Source organism: Mangifera indica, chromosome 4, assembly GCF_011075055.1.
Source record: "Mangifera indica cultivar Alphonso chromosome 4, CATAS_Mindica_2.1, whole genome shotgun sequence".
Classification (NCBI taxonomy): domain Eukaryota; kingdom Viridiplantae; phylum Streptophyta; class Magnoliopsida; order Sapindales; family Anacardiaceae; genus Mangifera; species Mangifera indica.
Genome location: NC_058140.1, coordinates 2,651,933 through 2,665,304, shown reverse-complemented (window position 1 = coordinate 2,665,304; position 13,372 = coordinate 2,651,933). Strand labels below are relative to the sequence as shown.

At 31.4% G+C, this 13,372-nt stretch overlaps 2 protein-coding genes across 2 annotated transcripts; both read right to left on the bottom strand.

The window, feature by feature from the left end:
* Positions 1–674: 674 nt before the first annotated feature.
* Positions 675–1,611, bottom strand: LOC123213411 (HMG-Y-related protein B-like). The gene is made up of 2 exons (XM_044632843.1): positions 1,457–1,611; positions 675–1,362 (listed from the first exon to the last, which is right to left on the bottom strand). Exons 1-2 carry the CDS (start codon positions 1,559–1,561, stop codon positions 865–867), a joined length of 603 nt encoding a protein of 200 aa, XP_044488778.1. The 5' UTR covers positions 1,562–1,611; the 3' UTR covers positions 675–864.
* A 1,451-nt stretch (positions 1,612–3,062) lies between these two features.
* Positions 3,063–7,396, bottom strand: LOC123212906 (putative receptor-like protein kinase At4g00960). The gene is made up of 6 exons (XM_044632144.1): positions 7,159–7,396; positions 6,911–7,050; positions 6,077–6,287; positions 4,207–4,441; positions 3,944–4,094; positions 3,063–3,724 (listed from the first exon to the last, which is right to left on the bottom strand). The coding sequence occupies exons 1-6, from the start codon at positions 7,217–7,219 to the stop codon at positions 3,323–3,325; spliced, it is 1,200 nt and encodes a 399-aa protein (XP_044488079.1). The 5' UTR covers positions 7,220–7,396; the 3' UTR covers positions 3,063–3,322.
* Between the last annotated feature and the right edge of the window lie 5,976 nt (positions 7,397–13,372).

Below are 13,372 nucleotides of genomic sequence, written 5' to 3'. Positions count from 1 at the left end.
AAACAATTCATACGGTATTAGAATACGGATACGGTACAATATAACACTGTACAATCACCTGCGATTATTATAGTATCCCCCCGTACCAACTCCGTACGTACCAAATTTATCTTCAGCTTGAGTACTAAATGCAAATTTGAACCAGAAAACTGGCCAAAACTGCGCCCCTCTCAGCCAAGCTTTTCAAATTGAATGAATTCAAATTTAATTTAATTTAAAAAAAAACTGAGTTCTCTTTGAATTAGTTTGAATTTAACTTATTTAAATTTAACTTAAATATTAAATTAAAATCCAAATTAAAAACAACAAAAAAATTTTATTTTATATATATTAATTTAAATAATATCATTTTAATTAACTTAAATCAAATTTATAAGCTTCACAAATCAAATATTCTTTAAATTTAAACTTAATAATATTCTTTAAATAAATTTTTTCAAATTTTTTTATCTTAAACAAATTCAATTCATATTCAGCCATCCAAAAACAAAAAAAAAAACTAACCCGGTGGAAAACGTGTTCGCACTGCCGTACAAATTAAATACCCTCAAAAGGTTCTTCAGAATTTTTTAACAAAGAAAAAGCTACTCTGCAGCACCACCCTTTTTTTATTTAAAAAAACAAAAAGCAAAAGTTAAAAAAAAATAATAAAGAAAGAAAGCTACTCAAGAGGAAAAGACGAAAAAGCCTAAACAGCCGCTGAACAATTTTTACATGCGAATTACGGTCACATTACATAAATTAAAATTTAATTAAATATTAATTGAAGATAAACACCAATTAGTAGAAACTAAACTACCACACTAAACACCCTAAACGTCTCTCTCTCTATCACTCGCTTGCTTATTAACTTTTTTTTTTCTGTCAGCCGGCCACCGGCGCCACTGCCGGTTTCACCTTCGGCGGCCGTCCTCTGCCTCTGGGTGCGCCGGTGGTGTTCGGCGCGGCTGAGGGCGTCGCAGCGGGAGTTGTCTTGGCCTTCTTTGGAGGTCTTCCACGTGGCCTTCCGCTCCCGGTTGAGCTCTTCTTTTTAGGTGGAGCTGGTGGAGCGAAGGGATCTCTTGGCTTGGGTGGACGTCCACGTGGCCTGGGTGGGGAAATTACGGTGCCAGGTGGCAACGGGGTCTTCGGCTTCGGCGGACGACCTCGGCCCCGCTTAGGCGGCGCGTTTGGGTCCGGCTTCATGTAGTTGTTCTTCACCATAACAAGCTGGCCGCTTTCTTTCAACTTGTTTAGGTGATGAGAGAGCAGTGTAGAGTGAGCCGCTGACAGATCCGAGTATGCTAACTCCATTTGCTTCGAGATCGCCGCTTTAGACGAGCCGGTCTTCTCATTCAACGCCTCAATTGCAGCCATAATCATCTAATGTGAACAAATATTGAAAATTACTACCACCACTTAAAAAAATACCCAATTATCTCAAATGAAACCAAAAAAGTGTGTAAATTTATTATACCTCTGGATACTGCGCCAGAGAAGACGGTTGTTGCTGCGGCGGCGGCTGTATAATCGGCTGTTGTTGCGACGGAAGCGGGTTGATGGAATCTTCAGTGGAAGCCATAAGGGTGCCTTGAGAGTGAGACTGTTTGGTGTAAGTTGAAGAAGGGTAAAGTGTGGGGATTTAAAAGTTTGAAGAAGTGCTTGGATCACTAATCCAACGGCTGGGGATAATATTTTATGAAGCAATCTGACGGCTTCTGTTAGTTTAAAGTATTTTCACACGGATTGATGACGTGGCCTCGGACACACATGGAATTTGCGGGTTTGGTCATGCTGATTTGACGCTTTTGGACATGTTTTTGAATTGATCCCTTATCGCTAGCTTTCAAAATTTTTTTCAGAAATGTTTCCGTGTCAAGAAGCAGTGTGAGATCTTCGTCGTGGCGTTTTCTTATTGGGTTGTTGAGAAGAAGAGAAAATTTGGTGTGTTTGATGAACGGTTAAGATAAAGCCACGTTGTGAACGCATGTGGGCTGTGGATCATCTGATTTTCGAATTTAAGGAACCCAGATCCAGCATCCAAGTGCGGAAATAGTGGGGTCCATGCTTGGACAGTGTAAGCTGACGAACTACTAAGAGCTATGATCACATGTGACTGAGGCTTACTTACGAAACTACCATGTAGGAGCGTGGAGAGCCTACAAGGCATTGAATAGTTAGTCAGCTCGGAGTTGACTTTTTACAATAGTACGGTAGGCTTCATTGTACGCCATCACAGCTCTCTGCCTGAAATTCAAAGGTCTCCGACCGTACAAGTATTTGTATCTCGACGATGTTCTGTCGATAGACATGTATTGACTTGTGGGCGCTAATAAATCCAGCTGTAAAATTCGAAGGCCTTCCAGGATTGGGGTCTTTTTCATTTTGAAAATTTGAGATCAGTTTAATGGAGATCTATTGACATGGTCAATTATTGCGCTGGATTGAAACCAAAATATCCGTCATAGATAGGTGTGGATTCAAACCGGACAGACTCGAGTTCAACTCATTATTCAAATTGAATAAGTTGAGCTTGAGCTCTAAAAAAATTTGTTTGTTAAACTGAGTAAAGTTAAAGTCGAATTGAGAAAAACTTGAGCTAGTGAGTCAAGTATGAACTTAAACCAACTCAAGCTCCTCTTTACTCGTAAGAATCGAGCTCCAACTTAATGAACTCTCTTCAAATATATCTTGAGTTTGACTTAATTTGAGAAAAATCAACTATAAACAAGTAGAACAATATCGCTTTGATAAGTAATCAGTCAAGATGACATTATTTTAGCTTTCAAATTAAACTTGACCGCATAACACCCCTAGGCTCAAGCTAGCCTAAGAGAAGCTTGTTTTAAACTTGATTAACCAAAGCTTATAATCAAGTTTAAGTAAACTCAAATCAAATCCAAACTTAACCTTTGAGTTTCTAAATCCTTCACCAGTCAAACTTCTCAATTTTTCAACTCAATTAAATTTCACTATTTTTTTCCCGATAAAAGATTTATTCATTCATTTGGACACTCATCTTCTATACAAAATAAATATAAATCACAATTCAATGAAACAATTAAGAGTCTTAAAGCTATTGCTTTATGAACTATATATTTCCTCATTTTCATTTCAATAAAACTATATATATTAATAATGAGTATTAATTTGTGTATTCACAATTATATGTCATCATGTGATTATGTTTAATCACACAGTGACATGTCATAGTTAATACACAGATTAATACTAATTATTAATATATACAGTTTACCATTTTCGTCTACAAAATACTACATAAAAAAAAATAAATAACACTATTCACAAAAAGAAATGAGCAAAATCTCCTATATTGCTAAGCCTAGCCCTCCATCGGTCGTTTTCCATGAGGGTCTTTTATGGAGCTTCTTGTATGCGTAGACGTTGAAGCAGTAGCTGTATGGGAATAGCTTGAATCATACGAACCTGAATGAGAAGAACTTCTGGTTTCACCACCAGATGACAACAATGCAGCTGGTCTGCGAGCTCTTCTGTATCTTGAGCCAGGTACCCCGGGCCTCGTTGGTTCATCTAGATTGCCAGGTCCTGGTTTCTTCGATAGCATCACCACAACACGTCCCATTTCTGGTCGTAATTGTGGATCACCTTGTGTGCACAGCAATGCTATTTGTATGCACAATGCTATTTGGTCAGCAGCTTGTGATTCTGCTAATACCGCGTCAACAATCTCCAAGCTCCGGCCTTTCTTGTAGAGTTTGTAAGTCTGCAATGACCAAAATACTGCAAAACTAAGACATAAAGACAATGAACCGTAATTGAAGCCACTTATGTCATATTGAATAGAATATGAAGTTCATCTGGTCAAAATATTGCACGAGTGATGACGAGGCATTTCAAAATGCAGCATTCTCAGCTTCAACATACAATTTTTTAGGCCAAGTCCATGATTTTTACAACCAATTTAACCTAGCTAAAATCTTACCCAATCAAGTAGATTTTGTGCATCCACATCCAAATTGAAGTTTGAATTCCTCTCAGCACTGATTAACTCCAAAACGACAACCCCAAAGCTGAACACGTCAGCCTTAACTGATAAATGTCCATGCATGACATACTCTGGTGCCATATATCCACTATATTCAAACATTTGAGAGTTAAAAAAACGACCCCATATTAAACTAATACCAATAAGTCAAACTTAGACTCTAGTTTACACAAAATTATATTCAATGCTTGACAACATACTTGGTACCAGCCACACGGGTGTTAACATGTGTTTCGTCCTCGGGAAAGAGGCGGGCCATGCCAAAATCAGCAATCTTTGGTGTCCACTTTTCATCAAGTAATATGTTGCTGGCTTTTATATCTCTATGGATGATGTGTTTGTGTGCATCTTCGTGAAGGTAAAGCAATCCCCGAGCAACTCCAGTGATAATGTCAAACCTTCGCTTCCAGTCAAGCTCTTTACGTCTATTGGATTCTGTATATAGAGATCATCACATCAGAATCAATATGACTATATAGCAAATCAATCCATTGTATTGGAGCCTATAAAAGTAACAAGTAAAATGACCGTAACTATTTTGTTTTAGTGGCTTTATCCCTTGAACCACAATGTTTCGGCTAGAATCAGTGAAAGAGTTGAAAAGTTCAGACATTTCATTGCTTGGGGCATACACATCCAAATTTTAACTTTACAGAGAGACAAGTCAAAGTCTTCTGAAATATCTCTCAGAAACTTTCAAACAAGGGAAAAAGGTTTTAGATGACAAAATAGGAAATAAATAAATATTTACAAATAGATTTTGATGGCATTGGTCAAGATTTTTTGGTACATGGAATAAACATAAGAAAGCGCTTCAAGGTATCACTGACAACTAGAAAGATGGAAGTACTCAAGCTGGAATGAACTGGGTTAATGCCATCACAATTAATCATGCGAAAAAATTTTCATTCGACGGGAGTTTTGAAGAAATTATACATTTCTAAAGGCCAAAACTGGTTATCCACCCTAAATTACACAAATCAAGTTATTAAGAAATTGAATTCCAAGATTAGAAAATAAATGTAGTAATCAAGATATTAAAACTGCGCATAACACCATAACTAAGCTTTAGATCGTCACATCTAGTTGGGTAAATAAGCATAAGTTCTGTTAAAAAACATTCTAAAATGGCAAAATATAGGAATCTCATCATGGCAAAGTATAGCTTCCTACATCTATCCCAAAACTTTAACCAAAAAAAAAGTTATTGACTTAATAGCAGAATGCTCATTTGCAACTTTATAGGAAAATTTTAAGATACAAACATTCAAGGCTTTCTTGGAATTTTCATCTGTTGTAAGGTTTTATTATACTTAATCATTCACAATTTTTACATAATTGCATCTAAGACTCATCATAATCTAGCAAAATATATGAATTTCAAAAACTAGCTGAATATACTAGCTTAATTCAGAGATGATATAGGATCTAATCTGAGGACATTTTTTAGTACTATTTTTTAGAAATCTTATTAACCTTGATTCATTTTTGAAGAACATCAAAACAAACCCTACAAAGATTTTCTGTAGTCTGCATTAACATCAGTAGGAAGTATTAAGGAGTGCTCAGTTACTCAATGGAAATATCTAATTTCTATTTAATACGAAATCCAACCCCTCTAGATAGATGTTAGGTTAGGACTGAGTCGGCATCGTGGCACAACACAAACGCAGAGAGGAAAACAAGTCAGAACCACTTGGAAAAGGGAGGACACGTGGAAGATGAAATATTGGGTAGTAAGAGGAGTAATAGAATAAAATGGGAATATGAGGCTTAGAGGAGGGGGATTGTTTTCTGAGGATTTTGGGCAGCTTCGACTGATTGGGGGAGAAAGTTTAGCCTCTCGAAGGCCAACTGACTCTGGGAGAGATTTCGGTCTCTCAAACAGCTGGATTAGGGAGTGTCTTTGCTATTTTCTTTCTCTGTAACTTGTGGTGATTCTTAAACACAGCCACAATCAATATGAACTTCGATTATTTCCTTAATATTTCTATTGTTGACTTTGTTGAAATTGTTTGAAGATTTTTAATTGCTGAGTTTCCTAACAAAAGATAAGTGCAGAATACTTACTGAATAGAATCTTGTCGAGACTTTCATTTGCGATATATTCATAAACCAATAGCTTCTCAGTGCCATGGACACAATAACCCAATAGATTAACAATATTCCGATGCTGCACACGAGCCAGCAACTTTGCCTCATTCTCAAATTCCTTCTTCCCTTGAGTTGATCTAGCAGACAGTTTCTTAACTGCAATCTCTCGACCATCATCTAGCTTCCCCTGTAAAGAAAAATCACATAAACTTTTAATGCCTAATTTAATAACCAAGAAAACAATTAAAATCTACCTCTTGAAGATCACAATAGTGGAACATTCATAAATGAGATGTAAATACAAACAAAGAAAAAATCAAATGCACTAGCTGCTCATTTAGCTTCCGACACCAAAATTTTTGAAAAATCAAACGATTCTTTTTAAACAAGATGAGTAATGCCAACATTAACACCAAAGAAAAAATTATTAAATTGTTACTAGAATCATTTCTACCATTAAGCTTAAATATTCATCAATCCTTATACCTTGTTTCAGCTCTTGATGTGATGAAAAAGAGAAAATAAGGGAAAAAAAACTTCTAAAATGGGTCTATGTGAAAACTTCTTAGGTAAAGTTATTCCTTTCCAGAAGGCATATCTAGACTTTTCAAATCTAAATTCTCAAAATAATTCATAAGCGAAAAAGCACTTCAACTGCAAAGAAAGAAATCCATGAGAACAATTAAAAAACTGTAAAAACTAGAGGCTGAACAGGAAATGTAAAATTCACAATTGCTTCCAGCAATTTTTCTCAGCAGCCAAAAATAACTTGAAATTCCAAGCAAGTACTAAAAGAGCAGAACTTTTGACCTTGAAAACAGGTCCAAAACCTCCCTCACCAAGCTTGTGATTAGGATGAAAATTTTTGGTAGCAGAAACTAAAGTTTCATAAGAAAAGTTCCTCTGTTCCTTTTGAGCAATCTTCCCCAAGTCCTCTTCATTCTGTTCAGCTACTCAAATCACACAATTCAAGAACAAAAAAAATTAATCATAAAAACACATCAATCATAAGATATATCTGAAGAAATGAAGTGGGATGATTGACTTTTCTTCATTACCTTTACGAGAGCCGAAATTGAACTTCATTAGATTCTGAAAGAACTTCTTGGGTTTGGACATGGAGAAGCTCTGCTCATATAAACTCGAAAAAAGAGCCTATGCTTTCTTCAAATCTGGGAAATAATTAAGAACTGTTGAAAAAGTCAAAAATGGAGGAGGATGTTGATTGTTGTGTTTTTTTTTTTTTGGTTTTGTGATTTTTTTTTCCTATATTTTGATTTATCTGAAGGCAGAATTTGCTCGGAAAATTTGCAGTGTTGACCTTCCCGGGGCCATCGTTGACTATTGGGTTTCGTGTTCTAGTTTCGTACATCCGGTGAGAACATAGAAAGTGCATGTACCCACCTAAAGTTTATAATTTTTATTATTTTACAATAAAAACCCCTTTTATATATTTTTCCTCAAAGATTTAATATTTTATAGGTGTAGGAACTTAAAATTCAATTCTTATAATTCTAACTTTTGAAAACCTTAGTTGTCATTAGCTTAGCACCGATCCCTTTCATTATATCTTTGATCGTGTTTAATCTATTGGCTTTAATCAAAATGTTTAATAAGTTTATTGTATCTAGATATAGATAGAGATATCAATTAGATTAGGTAAATGTAAGATCCGATTATTCCTCCCTAAAAATTTAGTTTCAATATAAACAAAATTTGGGTCTTAAAAGAGCTTGAACAAAACAATTTGTCCACTAAATTATCGAGTTTAGGCTTAAACAGAAATTATTCAGACACAAGGCTTGATAGGTTAAAAAATTTATTATAGAAAATGTTGTATGTGTTAAATTTTCAAACTTACGAGTGTTTTTACAAACTTTTAAAGTTACGAAAATGGTTTGAAATAGGCCTTAAGCCCAAAAGAATTGATGAACAGGGCCTAACAAAAAATTTGAGGCCCAAAGCCTAGACCCGAAATATTTTTATAAACTTGAATTTGAATAAATTGAATCTGATTTAGTATGCATGATTAACAACCTGACTGCATCATGAATGACTTGGAGATATCGTTGATGATTGATGTTTCTTTTTAGGATTCATGGAGAAGTTGGGCAAACAAGTCTAAGATTGACTCATTGGTGAAGATCTTATCAATCTATTCGATGTTGGCATTGGAGTTGAGGGTGTTGTTGGATTTGGCCATTGTGCCGAGGGCAGTGGCATAGCTTCCACTATTATGGCTAAAATTTTGATATTGAGCAAGCTGTGGGCACAGGCTGGAGACCTTGATGATGGATGGGTCTCCTCAAAAAGGTGGCTTGCAAAAAGTAGGTCAAAGTTAATAGCTTGTCAAGGTAAAGGGTGGCAGATTGATCTCACCAAAAGTGGTGGTGGCGGTTGACCAGACAACCTAAGAAGAAAGGATGGGAGTGAAAAAAAAAATGATGTTAAGCAAAACAATTTGATATCCAAAAGGATTTAAAAAAAAAAATTAATTTAAGATGATATAATAATTTTGACAAATAAAATAATTAGAAATAGCACATAATTTTAACTTTCTAATACTGTGTCAAGTCCTTTTTTGTTAATAAAATTAGTTTTGGATGAAAAAATATAATTTATATAGGTGGGTGAAAAAGTGGTTTTGTCAAACTTTACGTAGCAAAATACTGATCACTTTTTGGGAAATACCTTGTTAATAAATTCCTAAATTATTTAGGTATGATTTGTGTTCTTGTATTATTTGTGTTTTCATATTATTCGTGTATTAAACATGTTTTAAAGAATTTTTGAACTAAAAAAATATTGAACACGTATTTTACGTCTTTCCAATTTGAACATTAATTATATGTCATATATTTGTAGTATTTTTGAATTTTTTACTAAACTTAAAATATAAAATTATTTTTTCTATTTTTAATTATTTACAAAAATGTCACTATCATTTAAAAAAACCCTAATAACATTTCTTTCTTAATTCTCAATTATAATTTTGTATTTTCCTCCCTTATAACTTATACAAAGATTTACTCTGATTTGAGTTTAGAATTCAAACTGATTAGTTTGTTTATTTTTTTAATTGATTAGTATATTACTTATTATACAAAAAATTTTGATTATGTATTATATTATATTATGTTTAATAGTTAATTAATTTTTTTACATTTTAATTGTGATATTAATTTTTCAATACGAGATTCGTAAAAAGTACTAAAATTATTATGATATTACCGTATTTTTATAAACATATTATTGACAATGTGCCGTATTAAATTTATATATATACGTTTCATACTTTTTTTATATAAAAATTTTAGAAACCTTTTTTAAAACGTGTTTTTCATTATTTATTATATTATATCTATATAATTCGTATATGATTTTTTCCATTCTCATAATTACTAACTAGGGGGAAATATAGGTCACCCCTATAATATAATTATTGAAATAACAGAAAAATCCAAATGTTTCATTGGCAATGAGATTCTGCTACGACAATGAAAGGCATAAATTTTGTGGAGTAACTTGTACTATTCACCATTAGATATCAACATTATTTCTAAATAATTTCCAACTAAACAAATATGTAAAATTCACACATCAATCCTAGAACAAAAACTTAGTGAATGTAAACCCATTTGTTGATAGACTAGTTTGAATTTTAATAATTTGATATTAAGACGATGGATAATCGAATGGTTTTTTTTTTTTTTTGTAAAAAGGCTATCAGTTTATGAATATTTAAATATATAAAAATTATTTGAAAAATAAATAAATATTAAAAGGCTTTTTAGGCCTGTATAGTTTTTTTTTAATTTTTATAACTAGATAAATTTATCTGAATTAGTTAAAAGAATAAAATTTAAGATATAATAATCAAATCTATAATTATTATATTGAATAAATAAAGATTTTACTTTGATAAAGGTTTAAATTTAAATCTTTTTTTTTTAAATTACAGTGCTTTACGGGTCAATTTTGCTTGTTGTCGTTAACTATATTGTCAAATTTTGAAATGTTTGGAGGAAAAAAATTTTACCTACCAAACATTGGGTAGATAATGAAATTTTGTATTTAGTAAGTTGATAACACCACAGGAAGAGCCCATGCGTCAAAGCTCTTATCTAATGCGGTGTAGTGATGACGTCATTGCTTCGGTGGACCGGAGAAATAAATAATGTGAAAGGAAGAAATGTGGCAATTATTTCAATTTTCAACCTTAACAAAACAAAAAAAAGAAAACAGTTCTTTTTAATTGTGAACGTGATGATGACAAAAATCACCGCGAAGCATGATGGTTGAATGGCAGGATGAGAAAATAAAATGTTGTTCTTTTGTTTGTATGCAGAACGAGTCAATCCTGTAAGTAATGTTACCGTATAATTTGAGTATATAATTAAGTATTATTTTATTTTTAATTTAAAATTATTTAATTATATAATAATATATTATTTATATATTTAAATTATATATATATAATTATATTGATTAAGTAATTATAAATATGAATATAAACTATATTCATATCTTTATACATTGAAGTAAAATGTTTAAATAAATTTTGTTTGTCGTATTATCCTATAAAAATATAAGATAAAAAAGGAATGTCACTAACCAAATTATGGAATCAACTCATCCTTCATATTATTTTTAGATAAAAAGATTTTTGCTTGCATTTTTAGTTAATTTGTATGTAGATAATTTGTCCAATTACAAATGACATTAGCGCAACATTATAAGAGAAACTTTTTTTGTTTTGTCTTTGTTATGAAAATGATAGAGAATTACTGTCCTTTCCTATTGAGGATACTTCCTTTCCCATCCTCGTTGGAAAAGTTCTCCTCTCCGTCTTTTTCTCATTCACATAAAAAAATAATAAAATATTTACTAGATATTAGAACATATTCATAATAATTTAAATTTTTTTAATGATAATTCAATATTTAAGAATTAAGGAGTCATATAAGGAGTAAACAAGTTTGAAATATATTTATCTTCATCTTCACTTTCTTTTTGATTGTCAGAATTTTAGTTGTTTTTATTTTCATCTTTATTCTTATTGAAAAATCTCTTATTTATTTAGAGAGAAAACTCAGTTTGAAAAATTGAATTGTTACCGTATATCTAATCACTATATATTGGCACCCCATATTTTTGCAACCTTCCATTATTGCCTTTTCTCCATAGATTGTTAATCTCTCACCGGCCGCCAACATCCTCCATCTTTCGACAAACATCATAATTCTCTTCTCCTGCAATTGAACTTGTGTTTGGCAAAGTCACGCATGTTAGTAGTTCTTCTTCTTTGATTTTACAAACACTCTTCTTTTTCACTTTGAACGAATGAAGCCCTTTGTTGGGCATGAACAAACGAAGGTTATCATCCAAATCGAAGAGAACTGGTTGGACATAAACGAACGAAGGTCATCAACACTTGTTCTTCTTTCTTCAATTTGAATGAAAGAAGCCCTTCATTGGACACAAATGAACCAAGAAGAACAAGTGATGACACGCGTAACTTCACCGGAGAAGAGAATTGGGATGCTGGTCAGAGACGAAAGATGCTGGTCACCGAAGAGAGATCGATAATTTATGGAGAAGAGGCAACTGTGAAAGGTTGCAAACATATGGGGTGCAAAAACATGTGAGGATGAGTTGTTAACTCTAAAATATTAAAATCCTAATAACCATAAATGGTGGGGGTGAAAAGTAACTTTTTAAAATTAAGTTAGAGATAAAATTATTAATTTTTAAAACTAAAATGAGAAATTGAAATAAATTATTTTTTCTCTCAACGAGATCTCAAAATAATGATTTTTTTTAACAATAACAATAAAATTTAATATATAAATAGATATTTAAATTTTTAAAAAATAATATATAAATTTTTTTTTTAAAAAGTAAACTTTAGATAAGAATAAATCGTTTAACCTTTTCAAAATATCTAATTAATTTCGTTGGACACGGTTCAAGAAGACTTCTTCTTTTGACTCACCAAATATGAATGCACCAAAGTTCGGATAAATATAAAATAACATAATTGTTTCTCTAGATTATACTTTAATTATTATTTGACCAAGCGAACTGACATTTATTTAAAAATTGTTTGGATAAATCCAAACGTCATTGACACCTTTTGTTCACACTAAGATATTATATATATATATATATATATTTTATTTAATTTATTTTCATAACCATAACATAAAAAATAAATTTATAATTAGTTAAACATAAAATATGATAAAAATTTTGTTAAAATTTGATAAAAGAAAATTATGGCAAAAAATTATAATATTTATAATTAATAAAATCAATAGTAAAATATTTTTAGTATAATATTATATAATAATAAATTAATATTGTTACATAATTGAATAATTTTTAAAGGCTTTTTGTCTTGCTAGGCGAAATGTCACAATGATTCTATAGATGATTGATGTTTAACAACCTCTCCACTGGCTAGTTCTAAAATTTATTTTATAAATTATAAATTATATTATTTATTTCATAAAATTTTTTTATAAAAAAATAGAATTTATGTTAATTGTAGGGTGTTTTTAGTCTATCTATTCAAAAGCAGCTTTGAATTTTAAAGCTAAAATTTACAACTTTTCGCAATCCTTTAAAGCACTTTTTAAATTAATTCACCAAAACACTTTTTGGGTTTTAAATTATGAAATAATTAATATGGGTCAAGTTAGGGCTACCCCCAATCCAACCTTTATTTAATGGGCCTAATAGCTTTTTTATATATATAAATAATATATTTAAATTTATATATAAATAATAATATATTATCATATAATAAAATAATTTTAAATTAAAAATAAATTAATATTAAATCATTTATTGACATGTGATTATTTGTATACAAGTTTGTATATTATTATTCGGGTGAAAATCTTATCATTTGTACGTAAGTTTTGCATCGTGCGATCGTATCTCTCTTTAATCAAGTTTGTAAATATGATACATGAGAAATAACTAGCTGTATAAATTACACGTAACGTCTAATCACATCATTTATCCAAAAAATAACTCAAAATATGAATAGAAACTTTTCATCTAAAAAGATCGAGAAATGCAAATTTTGGTTATTCCACAGCTCGCACTATATTTTTTCAATTTTTATATCTTGCCAAGTCGTTGCTACTATCATAACACTATCTTCTTTGTTATTAATTACTACAACCATAATTCATTGAAAACTGCCATGGCATTAAATGTTTATGTAAACGAAATAATAATAATTAGAGATATTGAACTATC

Bases quoted from the DNA above. Each gene is read 5' to 3' on its own strand.
- LOC123212906 (XM_044632144.1), bottom strand. From the start codon at position 7,219: ATGTCCAAACCCAAGAAGTTCTTTCAGAATCTAATGAAGTTCAATTTC. The intron at 4,442-6,076 runs GTAAGTATTCTG...CTCTATATACAG, and splicing joins TCTCGACAAGATTCTATTCA to AATCCAATAGACGTAAAGAG. The intron at 4,095-4,206 runs GTATGTTGTCAA...GTTTGAATATAG, and splicing joins ACCCGTGTGGCTGGTACCAA to TGGATATATGGCACCAGAGT.
- LOC123213411 (XM_044632843.1), bottom strand. From the start codon at position 1,561: ATGGCTTCCACTGAAGATTCCATCAACCCGCTTCCGTCGCAACAACAG. The intron at 1,363-1,456 runs GTATAATAAATT...TGTTCACATTAG, and splicing joins CTCTGGCGCAGTATCCAGAG to ATGATTATGGCTGCAATTGA.